Here is a 23,596-nt window from a genome sequence, read left to right on the forward strand (position 1 = left end):
ATTAATTATATATTAAAATTTATATTATTTAAAAATTATTTATTTTATAGGATGGGGGATACATGCGACCACCATACTTCCTCTTCCCACTAATAGTATATCCCACACCAAAATTGTTTAAAATTTAAATAAAAAATTGTCACATGTATAATATTAAAATTGTATTAAAATATTTTTTTGGATGCTTCTAAATAATGGGATCCTAATCAATGCAGAGAGGAATAACAGGCGACAATCGAAGACAGATTCTTGTAACATGTGTGGTTATGAAACTGAGAGTAGTTTACACATGTTACGAGACTGTACCAATGCTCTAAGAACATGGAAGGACATTATGAGATATGGTGGGGAAGAAAGATTTTTTGAGCAGTTGTTGAATCTGACAGATTGGTTGATTCAAAATATTAGCTCTAAGAGTTTGATGGGGAATGGTCTTAGATGTAGTTTATTTTTTGGAATAAGATGTTGGCACATTTGGAAAAAAGAGATAGCGACTTTATTTTCAAAGGAGTTAGAAGAGGACTAGAAGTTGTTATGACGGAGATCATTAATATGGCCAAATGGGTGGTGGAGGCTCGGATGGTGGACGATAGAGCTCTAGGTATTTCTCGATCGCTTATGTTAGTTAGTTGGTGGCCACCGTCGAGAGATACTTTAAAGCTCAACACAGATGCTTCTCTAGAAGGAGATTCAGGAAGGACTTTTGGTGGAGGATTATTTCGTGATGATTTAGGTGTTCGGAGATATGGATTTGTTGTTAATGTTGGGAAGTGTTCCATTCTAACTGCAGAACTTTGGTGCATTTTATATGTTCTACAGCTGGCAAAGGATTTGGATTTTAGATAGTTGGAGGTGGAGAGTGACAATTTTGTTGGAGTATCAATTATTTTGGGACGTTATGATGTCTCTATTAGTTGTCGAGCCATTGTGCGATTTTGATTCAGTGGTCATCCATCATGTGCATAGAGAAGAGAATTTTGCTGCCGATTATTTGTCACATTTTGCTTATGGGTTTGGTAGAAGGCTCCAGGCTCTAGAGACGGCACCACAAGGCACTCATAGTTGGCTTCTTCATGATAAATTAGGTATTTCTTATATTCGTTAAGTTGTTTCGGGTGATGACTAAATAATATTGAAATTCATTACGGAAATACCCTCTACGCAAAAGGGTGACTCATGTCCCGAGTTCAATCTTCAATGTTTCTCCCCCAACTACAAAAAGGGTAAAAACAACAATAATATAAAAAAACAATTATCTACACATAACCTTACTTCTTCCACAAATACTATCTACATAAATATTCCCAGCTTCACCAACCATAACAAATACTCTATAACATCTAGTACTAATATATTTCTAGAAAATTATTTGTGCGTATACATATATAAATCATGAGAGGCGCAACAATTCATCCATTGATCCATGAATTGATCTCGCTCTGTTTTGATTGTGTTTCCTACCATTCAACTTATTTTCTAGCTTTATCATATTTGGTTCAATTACGTCCTTCTAATTTTAATTGGGTGAAAAGTAAAAAATGGATTTACTCACTCATACCTTCTACACTCGAGCCTTCCACCTTACTCATGGCTTTAATAACCACTCATACTTTTAATGACGTCGTACCATGCGATGATAATCAATGTGTAAATGTTATCACCGAGTATGTGCGATCATCTAGTAAATTTTGTTTAGTGCTTTGTGTGCAGTGTGCACTGAATATGATTTTTTTGTTTTGTCGCAATTTTATCTTGTTACAATTTTATTTAGAATAAATTTAACTTTGAATAGCTATAACTTTTCTCTACTTTTTCTATATTCTAATTTGCATTTTCTACATTCTGATTTGCAGTATTTCTTGATTTATAAACAAAACAATCATAAGAATCTTTTTGAAATTATTACTTTTCTAAAATAAAAGTTAGTATTACTATAATTATAGTACATGTTAAAATTATTGCTTTTCTAAATAAAATTTATTATCTAATAAATAAATTATACTTTAGCATAATCTTATATTTTATACTGAGCATTTCATAAATTAATCAAACTATAGTAGTAAATTATTACTCCATTTAAACAATTCAATTTAAAATTACGTCTGTAGCTTAATTACATTCCCATTGAAGTCCAACTAAAAATCATCTCCTGTCTTTTGACTATTACTCAGAATAATTATCGCAGTAGCCCATAACTTAATTGTCGAAGCCCAGTATAATATTGAAATTTAATTTGTAAGCCCAACTTTAATAATTTTGAGATTTGCTACCAACTAGTATTAACACTCGTGCTATGCACGGTCAAGTGATTTTAATTAATGAATACAAATTTTAAATAATTCAACAGAAATAATAACTAATATCGTTACGTACACTTTTGCAAAAAAAAAATTGCATTTCTCTTATCCTACTCTAAGTGAAGCATATCCTATTCAGAAAATAATTTTATACTATATTTTTATTTTATTAATTAAGTGGAGAATAAATAAAATAAGATAGAGGACAAAATGGAAATAATGATATTTTCATCTCAGAAAATGTTTTAATTAGAATAAACATATTAACAAGATAAATGTGTGCCTATAGTGGGATAAAGAGAGTTTACAGTAATATTACACTTTATTACATATATATAGAAAACGTATCAAGAATTTAAGCATATACGAGGTAATGTTAACAAAATAATTCAACAGATCCTACTCTAAGTGAAGCATATCCTATTCAGAAAATAATTTTATACTATATTTTTATTTTATTAATTAAGTGGAGAATAAATAAAATAAGATAGAGGACAAAATGGAAATAATGATATTTTCATCTCAGAAAATGTTTTAATTAGAATAAACATATTAACAAGATAAATGTGTGCCTATAGTGGGATAAAGAGAGTTTACAGTAATATTACATTTTATTACATATATATAGAAAACGTATCAAGAATTTAAGCATATACGAGGTAATGTTAACAAAATAATTCATACTTTTTAGTCGGTCTCTGAAAAAGTGTGAACTTTCTAAATTCGGAAACTTCTTTTTCTTAAAATTATATATTATTTTTACGTGAATACAACAAATAAAAAATTGAGTATTATTTATTCATGACATAGGATCTAGACTAATTTATATAATGACATAGATGTGGTGGAGTACTATTAATATATTGTTTAATAAATCCTCTCAATGTTTAAAAACATTTCATTTTAAACACAATTACACCTATACATTTATAAAACCATCACCATGAACCAAAAAATAGTTACACATATAAACGTAAGTTGCGTAACATAACAAATTAATATTAAAAAAAACTACTAATACAAATTAATTTTGATACATTTATAAATTTAGGATCCGTTAGCTTTAATGATTATTAAGAAACTTATTTAAATAGGAGTATTGAATTTGGGCCCATCTCTAAAATCAGCCCACTCCCAAAGTTAAGCCCACTCGAATCTCAGCCTTACCACCTGCATTCCGGCGAGCTCAGCACCAAGTCCGCCACCAAATCGAACAGAAATTCCAAAATCCCTAAATTATGAAAACCCCTAAACTATAAACCCCGTCACCGGACACCAGATATTGGTGTTTCCTACTGCAACATATCAAACTGAATTTTATGAACATCCAAAATCCATCTTCCTATCTGATTTGACGTCGATTCTCCGATTTAGTTTGCCGCCGCGATGGAAGGAGGAAGTCAGCAATTGAGCATATATTTCGGTTGCTGCGAGCGGCAGATGCAACGGATCACCCAACATTGTAGCTGATAAAATCTATCCCTCTTTACAATCCATCTCCAATTTTCATCATCTAGTGTTCCAGCCTTCCAGGTATGCCAATGCTATGTATTGCTGTAAAATTTTCCCTCTAGATATGCATGACCATAAATTAAATGCAGATGATGGAATTGAGCAATAAATTTGAATTTGTGTGGTGGACTGGTGGAATATTGGAAATGAAGTGTTGAATGTTGAAAAAAAACTTAGTCGACATTGTAGATGCACAAAGTCACATACTTCAAATATTATTCGAATTAAGAATACAATGAGGTGTTTCAACACCTTCTGAAACTCTTATACGCATGAAACTAAAGAACTATGTGAGACTTCTTCATTTATTATAGTTTCTTATTTTCGATGATTCACTGTCCAGGATATGCTAAAAAAAACTGTGCCACATTCAACATCTTAAGAATACCAGCTCTCCAGCAAGCTCCATTCTTCGAACTTTTATAATAAAACTATTGTTGTACTCCATCTCATCTAATCGATGTATAATGTATTACACTTCACAAATGCAAGACGCAATTGTGAAGGTCATTTGGAAGATGAAGCTTTGAAAGGAGGATGAAGATGAATCTTTGATAAGAAGACGAAGATACTATAAAACACCATAATAAGATAACTGAATAAGAAAATAAATATAACAACCTGTAAGTAAAAGAAAATTCAAAATGGAAGATGACTTTCGGATACTTAGAACTGATATTTATAGCCAAAAAATGTTTTGAGCCTAAAACTTCTTTGATAAGCCAATATTTTACATTTTAATTTACAGTGGTATTTAAACTGCAGGACTCGTTACTCAAGGATGGCTTATTAGCTTCTTGCATTCTACTGACCAAACTTGCACGAATTTAAAGGAGCCATACTTTATTTATCAGATCTTTTTCGTTTTCAGAACACATGCGAGAAGAGTAATTGTTTTCTTTCCCTACCTGGTCTAGGTGCCAACAAAAGAGCAAGTGGATTCATTATCCAAGGAAGTAAGAAATCGTGCTGCTGTCCTAGGTCATCCCAACTCTCAAATTAGTTTTTAGCTAGGTACCATATTATAAGAAACAAAGATGGTTTCTTCAATCAACATTTAGATTAATCTCCTTTTGTGCAGGTTATAAAGTGTTTACAAAAGGAATAAAGAAGAAAGCTTGGTCTTAAACATTGCATCATAAAGACATAGACAAAGATACGTTTTATACTCAACATCAAGATATGGATGAACATAGAATGATACAAAAACTATGCATTGCTTGCTGACTAAAATAGAACTGATTAAAACTAAGATATGGGTTGCAAGGAAGAAAGCTAAATATGAAATAAATAGAAATAAAGAACTGTATAACAGTAAAACATAAATAAATAATTCAAATTGAGAATATAGAGCCTGCATTGTTATAAAAGATATTAATGACTGAAAAACAATAAGGATTCAAATATAGAGAAAAACGTCTGAATCTGATTTCTGAATGGAGAGAAGAAGCATGGAAAGAACAGAACTACCTAAAAATTGAGTTGATAACTATCACTTGGGATATATTGATGAGTGAATGTTGCTGTGTGAATGTTGCTAAACTTTTATTTCAGATTTAATCACTTTCCATGCTAATAATTGAATAATTATTTGCAAAAATGACGTGGATTAGGCGGTACAACCACACATTTGAATATATGTATTTATTTATGTGTTTAATAATTACTCCTATAAATGTATACACGTTGTAAGAGTAAGACACACAGTCATATGTAATTTTATTAGATATTAACAATGTGATATTTATTTTCAGGTATAAAGTGATGAAAAAAAAGAAACTTAACAAATGTCAGCTTTGGAAACAGGATATGCTTCTTTTTTGTTGTGTATTCACGGTCACACATGATACAAAAGGATTAAAAAAATATGAAACTCAATAAATGCAGCTTTGGAACCATGGAAGATTTTTGTTTATTGTGTATTCAATGTCACACATGAACACTTCATTGAGGGACTATATCTATTCTATTTATTTTTAAAGCAGGATTTACAACATTTGTCAAAGAAATGAAAATAATTACACACTCATCTCTCATTTTCCCGCCCAAAAGGCATAATAGTCATTTCACCCAACATACACTTTAGATTATGATAGATTTGTAACCCATCCCCTTCTCCCTATTAAACTGCGCACTCATGCTCGTTTCTCCTTTGTACCACCGGAAAATGTCGTCGCGCCGTTGAGCAGAGACCGTCATCGACTGCCACGGTGTGACCTCATTCATTCCTTCTCCCTATTAAACTGCGCACTCATGCTCGCTTCTCCTTTGTACCACCGGAAAATGTCGTCGCGCCGTTGAGCAGAGACCGTCATCGACTGCCACGGTGTGACCTCATTCATTCCTTCTCCTTCTCCTTCACTGTTCACGAAATCCGAAGATTTCAAAGCTTTGAGCTTTATCAACCAAATTCAGTTCTAGCAAAATTCCAAGGTAAGAAATTGATTCACCTTGCTTATGAATGAATCTAACTCCTAGTTTGAAGAATCTCACCCCAATTCTCTTGATTTGATGGATTTTTTTGTTTTATTGGTTCGGATTTGGCATGTTATTAGTCTCTGGAGGATAGAGTAGAATGAAATTGAATCCTAAATTTGGTAATTGAAAAGGGGCCGAGAATAGTAGTACTTGATTTGGATCGATTTTAACCATTGAGCTTTTTTTTTACACTTACTCCTACATTTTACTTAAATAAATTGAATGAATGACAATCCACATCTCCATCTATACAATATCTATCTTTCATACTACAGTATTCGATTATGATTGAACTATAAAGTGCTATTGCTGATTATTGTTCCCCTTTAACTACTTATAGAGGGAAAGCAACCGGCATCCTAGTAACTTGTGAAATAAGAATAGAAGTTTGAGTAGTTTGTAGTGATGGCCAAGAGTTTAGTACCTTAATGTGGATGATTTTACTTGATTATTTTAAGTTATCTAAAGAATAAATGGTCAATTGTAGAATGATTTGGTGTAAGAAATATTTGTATTATGATGATATTAATGATCGGAATATTTGTAAGTTGATCGCGCCCATCGAGAAGTAGCTAGGAAAAGACAAGGTGTAGGAGTAAGCAATCACCTGATCGAGGAATTTTGAATGCACGAGATAGGCTATTCTGCATTAATATTTAATTTCTTAACTAAGCTGATGTTGCTAGATATAAAATGAATATATATAGAATAATAGTATGCTTGTTGTTGTGATTATGTGCTAATATTATTGTTGATTCAGCATTTCTCCGAAATTTCAAAACCTACGGTAATACTCACTCCAATTTCTTTGATTCATTTGACTTTCAATTGCCACATTTGTTGTACACTTCCTGATTGTTATAGACTTCTGTTCTCTCCCTTTCAACAACTTGCTTATTTTTTGAATTGTTGTATGTGGATATTAATAACCAGAAAGCAATCATTACCTGATTCTTAAAATCACCAGCATTTTACTTTGAAGTAAGTGAAGAGAGCTATTGTGTTTACTTTCCATTCTCGAAAAATTAACATGTTTCTTATGTTCAGGCAGCTGGAGTTTATGGTTCTTCAATCATCTCCCATATCCTACTCAAAGTTATTGCCATTGCTCAGGCAAACCAAGTCCGTAAATGAAGGCCTCCAAATCCATGCCCAGTTAGTTAAGCATGGATTATCCCATGATCCTAATCATCGTAACCATTTGATAAATTTTTATTCCAAGTCCAGAGCTTTTTCCCATGCCCGCAAACTGCTTGATGAAAGTCCGGAACCAGATTTGGTTTCTTGGTCCTCGCTGATATCTGGGTATGCACAGAATGGCCTTGGCTCAAAGGCTACTTCGGCCTTCCACGAAATGCAGGCCTTGGGCCTTAAGGGTAACGAGTTCACCTTCCCCAGCGTGCTCAAGGCTTGTGCACACACGAGTGATTTTGTGCTTGGGAAGCAGGTTCATGGAATTGTAGTAGTTTCTGGATTTGAGGCAGATGTTTTTGTGGCAAATACTTTAGTGCTCATGTATGCGAAATATGGTAGTATTGTAGATTCCAGGAGGTTGTTTGAGGACATCCCGGATAGAAACGTCGTTTCTTGGAATGCTTTGTTGACATGTTATACTCAAAGCGATCTTTTTGGGAAAGCGATGGGATTATTTCAGGATATGATTGTGGGTGACATAAGGCCCGATGAGTATAGTTTGTCAACTGTATTAAATGCCGCCACAGGTCTAGGGGATATTGGTCAAGGGAAGAAGATTCATGGCTATTTGATAAAGCTGGGGTACGAGAGTGATCCGTTCTCATTGAATGCACTAGTAGACATGTATGCAAAAGGAGGAGATCTAGGAGGTGCAAAAACTGTTTTTGGTAATGTGCCGGAACCTGATATTGTTTCTTGGAATGCTCTTATTGCTGGTTGTGTATCTCACGAACATCATGTTTGGGCCTTAGAATTGTTAGATCGGATGAAAAGCTCTGGGGTGAACCCTAATATGTTCACCATGTCTAGTGCTCTTAAAGCTTGTGCAGCATTAGGTGTGAAGGAATTGGGTAAGCAGTTTCATGCTAAATTGATAAAGCTAGAGACGATGAAGGATCCCTTTTTGAATGTTGGCCTCGTTGACATGTATAGTAAGTGTCGTTTGATGAAGTATGCCTTAACTGTTTATCATTTGATACCGGAAAAGGGATTGGTTGCAACAAATGCATTGATCTCTGGACTCTCACAGAATGGGGAGATCAGGGAAGCTCTTACCCTATTTCAAGAGATGCATAAGGAATGTATGGAATTTAACCATGCTACTTTACTAGCAGTGCTTAATGCTGTTGCTGACGTGCAGGCTACTAGCATGTGCAAGCAAGTTCACACGCTTATTATGAAGTCTGGTTACGAAGCTGATAATTTCATTACGAACAGCCTTGTTGACTCATATGGGAAGTGTAGTCAGGTTAATGATGCAGCTAGAGTTTTTGAAGAATGCCCCAATGTGGATCTACCATCTTTTACATCAATAATGACGGCATATGCTCAACGGGGGCAAGGTGAAGAAGCTTTGAAACTCTATTTGAAGCTACCAGAAATGGATATCAAGCCAGATTCTTTTGTTTTCAGTTCTCTTCTCAATGCTTGTGCAAATTTATCAGCTTATGAGCAGGGGAAGCAAATTCATGTTCATGTCTTGAAAATGGGGTTTAACTCAGATGTCTTTGCTGGGAATTCCCTTGTCAACATGTATGCCAAATGTGGAAGTATCGAGGACGCTGGTTGCGCTTTCTCTGAGGTTCCGGAGAGAAGTGTTGTCTCCTGGTCCGCAATGATTGGTGGACTAGCACAACATGGCCTGGGTAAAGAGGCCCTCGATTTGTTCAATGACATGTTGAAAGATGGTACAGCTCCCAATCATGTAACATTAGTCAGTGTCCTCTCTGCCTGTAATCATGCTGGTCTAGTTGATGAAGCTCAATGGTATTTTGACACCATGAAGGAGCGATTTGGCATAGAACGAATGCAGGAGCACTATGCTTGCATGATTGATGTCCTTGGCCGAGCTGGTAAGTTGGATGAAGCAAAGGACCTCGTTAATAGCATGCCTTTAGAAACTAATGGCGCCATATGGGGGACACTTCTTGGAGCCGCCAGAATTCATAAGGATGTAGAGCTAGGAAAACATGCTGCTGAGATGCTGTATACTCTAGAACCAGAAAAATCGAGTACACATACTCTCCTTGCTAATATTTATGCCTCGGCAGGATTATGGGAGAACGTTGTTAAGGTGCGCAGATTAATGAAAGACAGGAAAGTGAAGAAGGAACCCGGGATGAGCTGGATGGAGGTGAAAGATAAGATACACACATTTATTGTTGGAGACAGAAGCCATCCTAGAAGTGAAGAGATATATTTGAAACTTGAGGAGCTGGGGCATCTAATGGCCAAAGCGGGTTATGTTCCTTTGTTGGACACAGACCTCCATCGTGTTAAAAGTAAAGAAAAGGAGATTCTCCTCTCGTACCACAGTGAAAAGCTTGCTGTGGCTTTTGCACTGATAGCCACCCCGCACGGGGCTCCTATTAGGGTGAAAAAGAATCTTCGTATCTGTTTGGATTGCCATACATCGTTCAAGTACATCTCTAAGATAGTGTCAAGAGAGATCTTTGTTAGAGATATCAATCGTTTCCACCACTTCAGGGACGGATCTTGTTCCTGTGGTGATTATTGGTAGTGTGCTCTACCTTCAGCATGTGAGGGTTCTCATTTTCTAAGTATTGTCCTTGAATTATCCAAATTGCTCTAAATTTGATTAATTTTTTCGCTAACATTATTTCTCTGTATTAGGATGGAGCAATTCAATGATGTTGCTTCAGGAGAATGCTTCTAACCAGGAAATGAGTCGGCCTTTGTTTAATTCAACTTTGCTACAGACTATTCAATCTGAAAATCCTTCTCGGTGGAGCTTGTGCAGGTACATGGCAACGTTGTGTGCTCAACGTTGATTATTGACAACGACCCTACCTAATTATGATGAAGGTGTACAGAAATGAAGTAAATTTCTTGATCACTAAGCTCATTACACCGGCTCACCACAACAAATGTTGTCTAAAATATTAACCCGAGCTATTTTTTCTGCCATGAAAAATAATGATTCGGTGAAACATTAATGATAACACTTTGGGTTGAATGCAGAGAGGCTGCTACTGTGGTGTTGTTTACATAGGAAAGGATGGGGATATTCCAATTCTCACAATGAAGTATGTTTACGTCCTCATATACACGTATCATATCACCAACTCATCCTTGGTCTCATTGCCCGCCTGCGTGCAGATGCAGCTTCTCGAGCGTGGATAATTTCGTATCTGGTAAGTCCACTCAATCCAAAATGCAAGGAGTATGCTAACCAATGTTATCAAATAGCGGATATGGCGGCGCCATGGCGCTATGGCATGGCGTTCTGTGGTGGAAATGCCATAGCAACATGGCGCTGCCATAGCACCGCCATATCCGCCATTTGACAACATTGCGTGTGTACTGCAATTAGGAATGAGGCATTATGCATGAAACATGGATGTTAGAGCTGTATTTTATGCTTTATTAATTGTTTTAAGAGTTTTAGATGTTATATTTTTGTTATTTTCCAATTTTTGAATTATGTATAAATAATAAGTATTATTTTATTTATTTAATTATTGACCGCCATATCCACCATACTAATACGCCATATCCCTGTGGCGGTTTTTAGGCGAACCGCCATACGAGATTGATAACACTGATGCTAACACCTTGATCAAAGTATGAGTTCATCAAGTACTGAGATTTAACAACGTTGAGTATGATAGTAATTGGGTTGGGTATCAAATTGGGTGAGTTGATAATACCGAACTAGAGTGAAAATCTGCATGTCTGTAGTTGATAATCTTCAGATTTTCATGCACATTCTAATCATCTGCTAAAGTTAAAGCTCATGACTTTAACTCTATTAAATCAATGGGTTTCCCCTGTTCTAGAAAAAAGCAGGTACAATCACTATTATAGAAACCATTTCTATTACTTTTTATATATCAAAGGATATTATTTATCATAGTTTAATTGAATTTTCAAAGTGGTGATGGTTTAACAAAATCATTTATGACTTGGCCAAGCAGAAATGTACCTCAATTTCAATTCCCTCTATTTAGAGCTACAGTTGAGATTTTGTTTATATTCTTAAACTGGCTTTTCTTTTGATTTTGATTTTGTCTCTTTTGCAGTATCGTTCCATCAATTCCCTTGATTTTTACTAAGATTGCTTCCATTTGCAGTATCATTCCATCGAATGAGTGCATAAATATCAATAAGCTGTTTTTATGCTTTGGTCAAAGTCTAAAACAGAAACTAATCAAGTGATTTTTATCTTGGCAGGGTCTATAAGTTATATAAGCTCACTGTTTGTTTGGGGCTGAATATGATGATATCGAGATCGTTATACATCCTCAATCCATCATACGGAGTACATTCGATGATCGTGACACAGGTAAGTCCCTCGTCCTGCTCTTATTACCCGAGTTCTTGGTTCAGCTGCTTCGGTTCTCTCTTCACATCTTTGTCTATCTATTCAGGATTGAGACATGCATTTGCCTATTCTGTACAGCTTATCGTGGCCAAAGAGAATCTACTGCTCCGAGATTACATGGCCTCGCCTCGACCTCTGCAAGTAACTACCATGCCCTTATTATAAGTATCGACCGTGAAAAAACACTTTTTTCTTGCTTAAGTAGGACTGACTCTTGCATCGTGATGGTTTAGGGCCGACCTGACATTCAAGAAGCCCGACAGCAGCAAGTGCCCGTCAATGGATCTAGCTTATGCTGCTGGACGGGAAGGAGGGCACCATGACAGGTGTTCTTAGTGCAACCAACGAGAAAGCAGTAGAGATTTGATACTTATTACAAACAAGAGATTTGATTTGATATTTATTAAAAACCAATTACAAACACGGTACTATGTGTTGGACTAAATACCTATAGGTTATCTATTAAATTTCCATTCCCTTCTTGTCTACTGTTATTAATTTGATCAAATAACTGAAAATATGATATTATTGTAGCTGCAAAATTTAAAAATTAATATGCAAAAAACTCCACAGAATTACCAACGGAAATTAGATTAAATTTACCGTTCCATCGGAGATTCCATCGTAAAATATTACCGACGCGCTATATGCCGTCGGCAAATAAAACGGACAAGCTTTTTAATAACCGAAATAATCCGTCGGCAATACTCTTTACCGACGGAAAATTAGGAATTACCGAGGAAATTTCCGTCAGTAAATGTGCTGTTTTTTTTCTAGCATGAGGGTTCTCATTTGATTAATTTTTTCCCTAACATAATTTCTTTGTACTAGGATGGAGCAATTCAACAACTTGTTGCTTCAGGAGAATGCTTCTAACCTGGAAATGAGCCAGCCTTTGTTTAATTTGACTTCGTTACAGACTATTCAAACTGAAATCCTTATCGGAGGAGCTTGTGCAGGTACATGGCAACGTTGATTATTGACAACGACCCTACCTAATTATGATGAAGGTGTACAGAGATGAAGTAAACCCCTTGATCACTAAGCTCATTACACAGGCTCACCACAACAAATGGTGTCTACAAAATATTAACCTGAGCTATTTTTTTTGGCATGAAAAATAATGTTAACATTTTGGGTTGAATGCAGAGAGGCTCTACAATAGTGTTACTTAGGAAAGGATGGGGAATTAAGTTTACATCCTCATATACACACGTATCATATCACCAACTCATCCTTGGTCTCATTGCCCGCCTGCGTGCAGATGCAGCTTCTCGAGCTTGGATATCTGGTAAGTCCGCTCAATCCACAATGCAAGGAGTATGCTAACACCTTGATCAAAGGCCTCGTCGAAGGGAATCAGCTCTCAGAAGATGAAGCCTTGGCTTACATACAGATACTGGAAGTATCTTCCACACCTGTCATCTCTGCATATCATTAAATTCCTGACTAGAATTATGTCATTTTTTGTCATCTGTGTGCAGCATTAGATCATGGCAATTGTGATTATAGGTTAAGATTTGCAATATTAGGTCAAGCTTTTTAGTTGCTGATTGCTATGGTGCAAGCTGTATAAAATATTTCTTCAATGTCTATGATACTTTGGACACATTTGCTTCAAAACTCCATCTTTATTCACTTCCAATTCTATCAAACAAAATGGTTAATCTTACCCCCTCTTACAGTGTGTGATAATTACAGAAAGAATAATTGTAACAAAGAAACACTATATATACATTGATGTGTATCAATTGAAATTAGAAGCATGTGCAAAATCCTTTTCTGTGCAAGAAATTCTAAACAACATAGCCAACACCTCCTTCATGTTAGGCCTAACATGTGGCGTCTCCGCCGTGCACCACAGCCCGATCCGAAGCAACTCCCCCATCTTGTCCGCTCCATCGACTAGACCAGATATGAGCAGAGCCACAGGCAGTGGCACGCCCGGTCGTCTCTGCCCGTCCCCCATCACCCGCTTGGCCCACTCGACCAGACACTCCTCGCCACCATCCACCGCCCGCCTCCCAGTGGCCAGCTCCATCACCAGCACACCGTAGCTATACACGTCCCCTTTCGTGGTTGCCTGCCACGTTTGCCCGTACTCGGGCGCAACATAGCCCACGGTCCCCGCCACCATGGTGCTGACGTGGCTTCCACCCGCGTCCACGACCCGGGCCAGCCCGAAGTCAGTCACCCGGGCCTTCCCGTCCTTGTCGAGAAGCACGTTGCTGGCCTTGACGTCCCGGTGCACGATGCTCGGGTAGCACTCGTGGTGCAGGAACATGAGCGCCTGTGCCACATCTATGGCGACCTCAAGACGCCTCTGCAAGTTTAGGCCGATCCGGTCAGTGATGTGATCCTCCAGGCTACCCCCTTCCATGTACTCGTACACGAGCAGCTTCTCCGACCCGTTCAGACACCAACCGTAGAGTGTGACTAGGTTCGGATGAGGCCAACCGAGTCCGTTACTACTCAACATCTCCATCTCAGCTCTGAACTCCCTCTCTCCCTCCACACCTTCCGACTGCAGCTTCTTCACCGCCACCTCCCTACCGTCAGGCAGCACGCCTCGGTAAACCGTTCCAGAGCCTCCCCGGCCGATAATCCTCTCATCCGAGAAGCTCCTAGTAGCCCTCAAGATATCCGAGTGCGTGAAGGCCGTTTTGTCCAAACGAATGACCTTGATCGTGTCCGACCTCCAAGGCGAAGACGAGCTTGAGCTTGACACGCCTTTGGACTCCTCCAAGAGATATCCTCTCGACTCGATAGGGATCTTCTTGATGAGCAGGCACACTATAAGTGTCAATATCCCACAAACTAAGACAGCAAGAATCAAGGCCAAAACCACTAAAAACACATTTATTCCTCTTGGCTCATCCTTCCTCCCTCCCTTACTCCTCCCGGGCCCATTCGTCTCGTTGCTGATGAACGGTGGCAGCCGGAGGAGGGGGTCCCCAAGAAACGCCCACTTATCAAACGTCGCCAGCTGTCCAATCGCGGGAACAGAGCCGGATATATATGGATTGTAAGAAATGTTGAACTTGGTAAGATCACTCAAGTTGTCCAAACTACCCGGAAAATAACCGGAGAAGTTATTGAACGACAAATCGAGATTCTGCAAGCACTTGAGGTTGCCTATCTCCGGCGGTATCTCACCAGAGAAGGCATTCCGCGTGACATTCAGCACCATCAACGGCATCCTCTCCAACTCCGAAGGCAGCTCGCCGCTGAACCGGTTCATACCAAAGTGCAACATACTGAAATTCAACATGTCCCCAATCTCCGCCGGAATTTCACCGGAAAACTCATTTCCACCGAGCTGGACATAGCCAGAAATCTGCATCGTCCGAACGTTCGATCCCGGAGAGCACACCGAAAACAGACCGTACCCTTTGAGAATCCGGTCCCACAAAATCCTACACTTCTTCCTCGTGAGAAGGTCGTAGACGAAGCTGAAAGGCGGATAATCCGCCGGAATCCACCTCTTCATCGCCGTGCACTCGCCGGAGCCAGCCGGCATCTCGTCGCTCTCACGACGATTCAGCACGAACGTCGGCGTGACATCTCTACCAATTCTCGTTAATTCAACCGGCAACGCCCCGGAAAACTTGTTGTTAGCCAAATTCAGCCATAGCAAGCTGCTGCAGTTTCCTAACTCCGGCGGGATCTCGCCGGAGAACGAATTGTTAGCGAGCATCAGCCACATCAGCGATCTAAGGTTGCCGAATGTGTTAGGTATGGATCCGTTGAGGCTATTGAAGGAAAGATCAAGCGCTTGAATTCCAGAGAGCTTTCCATATTCGGAAGGAATGCCGCCGGAGAAGCCGTTGTAGGCGAGAATTAGGTATTTCAAGCTCGCCATCTGCGAAATCTCCACCGGCAACTGGCCGGAGAAGTTATTGTAGCTTAAATCAAATCTAACAATGTTTGGAAGCTGAAGAACACCGGAGGTATGAATTCCACCTACATATGAATTCTTATGAAGTAGAAGAAATTTGACTTGCTTCAATCTGCCGAAAATCTCCTGAATTTCGCCTCCGAAGCTGTTTCTGCTCAAATCAAGAAATTTCAAATTGCTTAAACCTACTAAACTTTCTGGAATCTCTCTTGAAAAGTTGTTTCCCCCCAAATATAATGCCCTAATTTTAGGCAAAAATCCAATTTCCTTAGGGATTAGTCCAGTGAAACTGTTCCCCCACAGAGTCAGCATCACCAAATCCCTACAGTTGGAGATTTGAGAAGGAAATTCTCCAGTGAAGTTATTCTCCGAAAAATCCAATGATCTCAAGCTGCAATTTGGGGAAAAAATCGAGGCGGAAACTTCGCCGGAGAATCGGTTTTGTGACAACGAGATTTCCTCCATCCGATCAAATGCAGACCATATGTCTCCCTCCAACTGATTCGAGCTGAGATCGAGAAACTTCAGATTCCGGCAATTCACAAAGATGTCTCCCACTTCTCCGGTGAAGTTATTGCTAGATATATTCGCCACAAATAAGCTTGTACAATTTTCCGGAATGGTGAGGTGGATAGCCGCCTGAATTCTGTTCTGCGACAGATCGAGAATCTCCAGATTGTCGAGGACGGTGAGGTTGATCTCGCCGTAGATGATATTGTGCGATAAATTGAGAAATTTGAGGCTCCGGCACCGGCCAAGGTCGTCGGGGATCATGCCGCCGATGGTGTTCGATGAAAGGTCTAGGTGAGAGAGCTCGGTGAAGGCGGAGAAGTTCGCGAAGAGCTCTCCGGCGACGTTGCAGCCGGAGAGGTCGATTTTACTCACGCGGTTTGTGGAGTTATCGCACGTGACCCCCGGCCACGCGCACGTGTCGCCGTCGCTATTCCATTCTGTGTATTTGCCGCGATTTTCGGCGACGGGGTTTTGGGATTTGAGGAATGTCTGAAGCTGGAGAAGGATTTCTCTGTCTGTCTCTAGCGATGATGATTGGCCAATCACGAGCTCCCCTGTTTTAATTTTCCGACAAAAGTGAAATGCAAATAATTAGTTTCGGAGTTTGGTGTAATAAATGCGGTCAACTCCGACAATCAATCATCTTCGAAACTCTCAAACTCCAATAAACAATCACATTTTGCAGAGTTTTGGTGAATTGAAAAATGAGGAATTGAGATATAGTACCTGTGACTGTGAAGAGGAGGAAGAAGAGGAGAGAGGCGGCGGCGGCGCGGATGAGGTGATCTGATTCGTCTTCTGACATGATCAGTTAGCTCTGATAGATTTGTTTGGGATTCTGAGCTAATTGTCAGAAAACGGTTGTTGGGATTTCATGTTCTTGAAGAATAAAACTAATTTTAAAATGTGGAATTTCGAAGAAATTTGATGGGGGTTTTGTTTTTCCTGGTCAAATGTTTAGTGTTGAAGTAATACTATATTGATGTGAATCACACTATGCTTTTGTTTTATTTAAGAAGATTTTGAGTGAAAGGTATTAAATGATTGTTGAACAGTGTATTTAATTGTTGTCTGTAGTTTGTGTTTAGTTTTCTTGTGTGGGAAAGTGAGGGCAAAGCCGGCCGCTTTAGTTGACCAGAATTTTCTATGTTCTTACCAGTTATGTCTCAATCCAAACGTACTCCTATTTTTTTTTCCTTTTCCTTTCTTTTCTTTTCTTTTCTTTTCTTTTCTTTATCTTGGATATCCTAGTTTTATTTTGGGATGTACTCCTTCACTTCCGCAATTCCGCAAGAGAAGTTATATTTAGACATAACACAGATTTTAAAAAATGTAAAGAAAAGTGAGTTGAATAAGTTAGTACAATATAAATTCCACTTATATGTATTAGTTTTATAATTAAATGGGAGTGGAATAAGATTGTGGAATGTGAGGTCTATTTACATTTATGGTAAGAGTGAAATACGACTCTTATTGTGGGACGAACCAAAATGGCAAAATAAGACTTTTATTATGGGACATATGGAGTAGAATTAAATCAGAATCGTCTATTCGGTTTATTGGACTTGAAATTATTTTCCATCGATTAAATCGAAATCAGTATATCAGTGGCCAAGCCTTATACCACATGTCATCGAGTTGTGTCTCCTGAGTTGGCTTTTAAGTTCTATTTCGATTAGAATAAAAGGCCAACTATGAGGCTAGTGAGCCATATGCAACTAAAGTTTTAGAGATAAAAAAAAAGAGAAAGCAAAAGGCAGAAGACAGAATAAAAACAAGTATCATCTTGCACTAAACCATTACAAAAGCCAATCAAAACCAAACCCATCGAAATCATAAGGAGACACATAGATTCACCATATAATTGTAACAAAAGCAAACAAGCGAAGAAAATAGCTAATCACCTTAGGCCTTAGTAGTAGTAGCAAGATTTCCTACTTTTTCATTCCCATATCTTAGATAATGATTAGTACAAGTAAACGCTTCATATAATTTTGCTTGAACTCTAATTAATATATACCTACCAAATACGTAAAATTTATGTCCTCCCAAAAAAGAGAGACAAAATAAAAGGAAATGAAAAGGTTGTTCGGTTATGAACGTGCTAACCTAATTGATTTTCATACATAAATAATATTGCACGTGAGTAAAATTTCATTTAAAAGTATGGGATCAACATGTAATCAAAGTCGCGCATATTTATGCAGTTGGTCCCTAACTTAGCTACAATTAATTAGTTGCTTTATTTGACCACATACAATAATATACTCTTTCTCATTCACTTTAATTTGTAACTATGATTTTTGTGATTAGCAACTTTGATTTGATTGGTGTATAAGAAAAAGCTTGGTAGTCTCACTGAAGCCAATGAAACCAAACTTAGTCATCAACTCACCATCGATATATAAAATGTTATAATTCAAAAACTTATATAATTAATTGAAACACGCCTCCTACATACGTATGTTTGAAATTAGAAAATGAATTTGAGTAAACCCTTGAAAATGCTCATAAATTACTAACAAATAACAATCACACGAGCACCCTTTAGAAAACAATTATCAGAAATAAGGTGTAAATGATATTGAGCAAAATAAATTAATAAGCAGGCTGCTGGTGGTAAAAAAATAATATAGGAAAAGATAAATAAGTCATAGAAAATACTATGTCTAACTACTACAGTTGTTTTTTTCGTTTTGTTGATAAAGTTGGCAATTTTTCACACATGAAATTGGATCTTTTATGTTATATATTAAGATTATGTTGACCTACAAAATTGAATATACGTAAGCTTGCCGGACAAATATAATTGCTTAAGATAGTTCAAGTCAATTCTACACGGCCTATATAGGTAGATATTATCAAAACATCTTTCAGAAAAACTATAAAGTTTGAAATTATCAATTTACTATGAAAAAATCTGATTGTTTACAAGTAATATATTGTTACTGTTTACAAGAAATTGTCAGAAAAAAGAGGAAGAAGAAAGAGTTGGTATACATAGTAATTTTTTAAATTTTTTTCCAACTTAGACCCAACATAATTAACCATGGTTAATTTATCTAGAGAGAAATAATTAACCAATGTTAGGATTGAAGGGGGCCCACTGATATAGTTAATCAAACCTTAAGCGGTCAAAAATTGATGATGAAATAGATAAAGTGATAAACTATGTTTTAATGGATATAGTTTGGATCAGAACCAACTTAATACACGTGCAAAGTTAGTTAACCACTTACACTTATAATATTTGAATATTTAGAGCCTTGACTGACCATACGAACTAATTACAACTTCCTTTGCCTTTTAGTCTCTCTCACTCATCCCAATAATTTGATTTTAGAGTCTTCAAATTGTATAAATCAAAACACTCAGATATACCGTATTCATGAAATACAAAAAATAAAAAATAAAAAATAAAAAATAAAAAAAATGGAATATGATAGTTCATAAAATAAATTTTAATAAATTAAAATGTTATGTCCGATACATATGTGGGAAAATTTATTGTTTAAAAAAACTACGGATGTTACATAAAAAATGGTACAGTATAAAATTCCTCCGCCTTCATAAAAACAGAGATTTTGAAAATGAAATAGATTTTAATGCAAATTTAATAAAATAAGATAAAAATTTATATAATATTATTAGTGGAGAATGAAACAATATATATTTTAATGTAAAATTAATAGAATATAAAATAAAAAAAGGTGATTGAAGTATAGTTGGTGGAGAATGAAGATTGACTTCTTACAAAGAAAAACTAACAATAAATATAAGTAGATTAATTTTGAGTGATGAATAAAAATGATAAAATAGACTACTAGTTTTGTGGACCGCTGAATAAATGAGACTAATTAATTTTTTAATGTTGTATATTCGCACACCACCATTTGTCTTATTTATTTCCCGTGGAGAATAAGAAATCCGAGTTCGATCTACGAATTTAGATTTTTTCTTTCATTTTAATTTTTAAACACATATAATTTCTTCAAACGACCTTATCTGACACCTACATGAAGGAGAAATGAAATGTGGCATGTAATTAATTTTTATAATAATTCCTCATAACTACTATACGAAATTGAAGATCAAAAATATCTTTGATCGCGACTCATGATTTTCATGAAAAGGAGTTACTATTGTTTATCAAACCATCTCTCTCGTAATTATAGATAAAGGCTCGAGTCAAACAATGATAAACATGATAGTAATAGTAAAAAAAACAAAACAAAGAAATGATAGTAGGATTACAACGATAATATATTAGAGCACCCGCAACGCATCTCGCGGGTGTCTCTTATCTCGTCCCTTCGAGACGAGACCCGTGCGGGACGCGTTGCAGCGTCCCGTCTCGTCACCATCCCGCCGAGACGGATGGCGAGCTGGCTCTCGTCCCTCCGAGACAAGACCCGCGCGGGACGCGTTGCAGCGTCCCGTCTCATCATCATCCCGCCGAGACGCCCGTCCCACCGAGACGGATGGCGAGCCAGTTCGTCACGCTGACGCAATAAATCATTTTTTTTAAAAAAATTGAATTTAATAAAAAAAATCAAACGGTAATGTTACCGTTTTAAAACCGTTTTTTCTTTTTTTTTTAATTTTTTTACTCTATAAATACTCCTATTTCATCCTCATTACACACACAAACACACATCTATTATGCCACGAATTTAATTATGTATTTGTTTTTAGGATTTTAAGTTGTAATTTTTATTTTATTTAATGAAGTGTGTTTTTATTAATTGAATTTGTTCGAAATAAAAATAAAAAATGAAATTAAATGAATAGTTAAGGGATGAGATGGTTAAGAGATGGATGGTTGCAGGTTCTGTCTCTTAGTTAAGAGATGGAGTGAAAAGTACAGTGGGGCCCTGAATAGTTACGAGATGTGACGGTTAAGAGATGGATAAGAGACAGCGTTGCAGATAGCCTTAGTGTTTATAACATGAGTATAAATTATTTATCGATAGCCTTAGTGTTTATAACATGAGTATAAATTATTTATCAGATTTTGCATAGCGATATGAATGATTTTATGAGAACTTACCTTTCTAGTTTCTAGTCATGAATCTAACTATTTCATAAGATTATATGTACAAGTTTGATAATGCCATATTTATAAGAAATTTAGTTTCTACCGGACAATAATAAAATAAATAAACTTTTTTCAAAATTAGTTTGAATATGAAAAATATGAGACACGTAAATAACAATATATAGAACAATAATAAATGGCTTATTCGATCAAATGGGGCGTTCCCATTGATCGAAAAATCCCGACAGATCAATCTCATCTATCTTATAATTCGCCAAACTAAATGCCTTATTTTGTTTAATCAATTTATCGATCTATTGTGATACCATTTTATGAATTATAATTTTGTAACATATATTAGTAATTTAGTACTCAATATATTGTTATTTCTTTTTAATACAAGAGCCCGACTTATACGACTTCTCAATATATTTGAGTTATATCATGAAATAAGCAGTCTACATGAATAGTGACATTAAACAAATTAATTATTACCCCATCCACTCTGCACTCAATATTTTATTTCTTCAATATTTCAGAAGGAAGACCATTTTTGCAAATTATAAGAATACTACAACTATAGAATTATAGAAAAAATCTTCGAATTAGAAAAAAGTCCTTGATTAGTAAAATATTGTCTATATATGACTTGGCACGGATTTTAACAAGTATGAAGAAAAATGAGTGGAAAAAGTTAGTGCATTCTAGGTCCCATATTTATATATTAGTTTTATAATAAAATGTGGGTGTACTGAGTTAGTGGAAAGTGAGACCATTTACCAAAAATGGAAATAAAGCAAAGTGGACAACATTTTGCGGACGGATCGAAATGACAAAACTGGACAATATTTTACAGACGAAGGGAGTAATATTTAGTTTATGATCTCTCTCAGCATATGAAATGATTGTTTAGTACTATCATAATTGTGCATGAATTGTTAGAATCTTCATTTTGTCCACCAAAAGTCCAAAACCTAAACTGTTGTTTGGTTAGAACTCCCCGCTTGTAAAAAAATCCAAATACAAATAGTTCATTTATTTACTTAAATAGGTGAGGAGAGAGCATATAAATATCTACCATTAGCGTAGGGGCGTCCATATTAAGAAAAAGAGAAAAAAATTGTGTAAAAGGAAAGAATAGAAAAAAAATAAAGTGCTCTCCAAGTTTCCTGCATCGTGCAGTCTTGGCTTTTGTCACGACAGTAGGTTCAAACATTGTTCGATTGTGCATTGATTGTGTTGTTAAGGACATGATATCATTGCAAACTTGTTGGTAATAATGGATTTGGTAAACCATTGAATCCCGTCGACGTCGCCTGGATTCCTCTGCCGCGCCGGGCCCAATTGCAGCCCCGACGAGGGCTCTGCATGCGGAAATTCCGCCGCCATCGATTACGTAACCAAGAAGATGTTGAGTTATCTCAATGAAAGCACCAGATGTTACGGACGTTCTCCGCAACGGCTCCGTGATCTTCCTTCTCGACGGAACCACGAGCAATTTCCACGACAAGCTCGCGGAAACTGACCGAAAACCTTGCTGATTTGGTGGACGTTTTCCACAAAGCAACAAGAAACGTAAAGATAATTGCTTGTTTCACAAGATAGGTTTAGGGAAAATATTTCATTCATGAAAATAATGTGTTGATGAAATACCCTATTTTATACTAGAAACCCTAGGGCGGTTCGACGTAACCTAATTCATCCGGGAAAGAACCGCAAAGAAAACCCGAACGGGGCTTATAAATCAGGCCCGACTCAACAATAAGTAAATTAATGTTTCAAAAATACTAAAACATAAAAGGAAAGAAATAAAAAGGAAACAAAAAGAATCGGCTAATTCTTGAACTTGTTCGGCGCCTTGAGCTTGTCTCTTGGTCTCAAGGATCTCTTCGTCACAGTCAACTCTTCACTTCGGTCATTCACGCATTGCGTCGTGCTGCTCGGCTGCGTCGTGCTGCTCGGCTCCGGACGCGCTGCGTCGTGCTGCTCGGCTGTTGTGGCCTCCAGCTCGGCATGCTCCAGCTCGGTACGCTCCAGCTCGGCAGGCTCTAGCTCGGCATGCTCCAGCTCGGCATGCTCCTCTGTTGTTGCGTCTGGTGTCGGGGTTCTCGTATCAGTAAACCATTGAATCTCATGGTTTTTATCTCTTCATATTGAAGAGAGTTTCATGTAAAATCTTAGTGTCTATTTTCTATTATCTCTTTTCATTATCATCCCATTGATTCTCGTTGATGGATCCGCGAATTTCTGATGTTAGTAAATGCTGGTAGAGAAAGAAGACTACGACACAAAGAATTTACGTGGTTCGATTTACTGAAGTA

At 37.1% G+C, this 23,596-nt stretch overlaps 2 protein-coding genes across 13 annotated transcripts; one reads left to right on the top strand and one right to left on the bottom strand.

Moving 5' to 3' along the window:
• The first annotated feature begins 5,926 nt into the window (after positions 1-5,926).
• On the top strand, positions 5,927-13,295 carry LOC121786444 (pentatricopeptide repeat-containing protein At3g12770-like). 10 transcript variants are annotated; one of them, XM_042185089.1, is made up of 8 exons: positions 7,327-10,021; positions 10,116-10,242; positions 10,464-10,636; positions 11,676-11,787; positions 11,873-11,967; positions 12,060-12,152; positions 12,658-12,901; positions 13,091-13,295. In XM_042185089.1, the coding sequence occupies exon 1, from the start codon at positions 7,327-7,329 to the stop codon at positions 10,000-10,002; it is 2,676 nt and encodes an 891-aa protein (XP_042041023.1). In that variant the 3' UTR covers positions 10,003-10,021; positions 10,116-10,242; positions 10,464-10,636; positions 11,676-11,787; positions 11,873-11,967; positions 12,060-12,152; positions 12,658-12,901; positions 13,091-13,295. The 10 variants fall into 10 exon arrangements, with proteins under 10 accessions (XP_042041029.1, XP_042041023.1, XP_042041021.1 ...); XM_042185087.1 differs by having other exon boundaries at positions 12,658-12,785; positions 12,976-13,295; XM_042185088.1 differs by having other exon boundaries at positions 12,658-12,785.
• A 142-nt stretch (positions 13,296-13,437) lies between these two features.
• LOC121786443 (probable LRR receptor-like serine/threonine-protein kinase At1g74360) lies at positions 13,438-17,464 on the bottom strand. 3 transcript variants are annotated; one of them, XM_042185084.1, is made up of 2 exons: positions 16,970-17,464; positions 13,438-16,791 (listed from the first exon to the last, which is right to left on the bottom strand). In XM_042185084.1, the coding sequence occupies exons 1-2, from the start codon at positions 17,040-17,042 to the stop codon at positions 13,574-13,576; spliced, it is 3,291 nt and encodes a 1,096-aa protein (XP_042041018.1). In that variant the 5' UTR covers positions 17,043-17,464; the 3' UTR covers positions 13,438-13,573. The 3 variants fall into 3 exon arrangements, with proteins under 3 accessions (XP_042041018.1, XP_042041016.1, XP_042041017.1); XM_042185082.1 differs by having other exon boundaries at positions 16,964-17,464; XM_042185083.1 differs by having other exon boundaries at positions 13,438-16,795; positions 16,974-17,463.
• Between the last annotated feature and the right edge of the window lie 6,132 nt (positions 17,465-23,596).

This window comes from Salvia splendens, chromosome 22 (assembly GCF_004379255.2).
Source record: "Salvia splendens isolate huo1 chromosome 22, SspV2, whole genome shotgun sequence".
Lineage (NCBI taxonomy): Eukaryota > Viridiplantae > Streptophyta > Magnoliopsida > Lamiales > Lamiaceae > Salvia > Salvia splendens.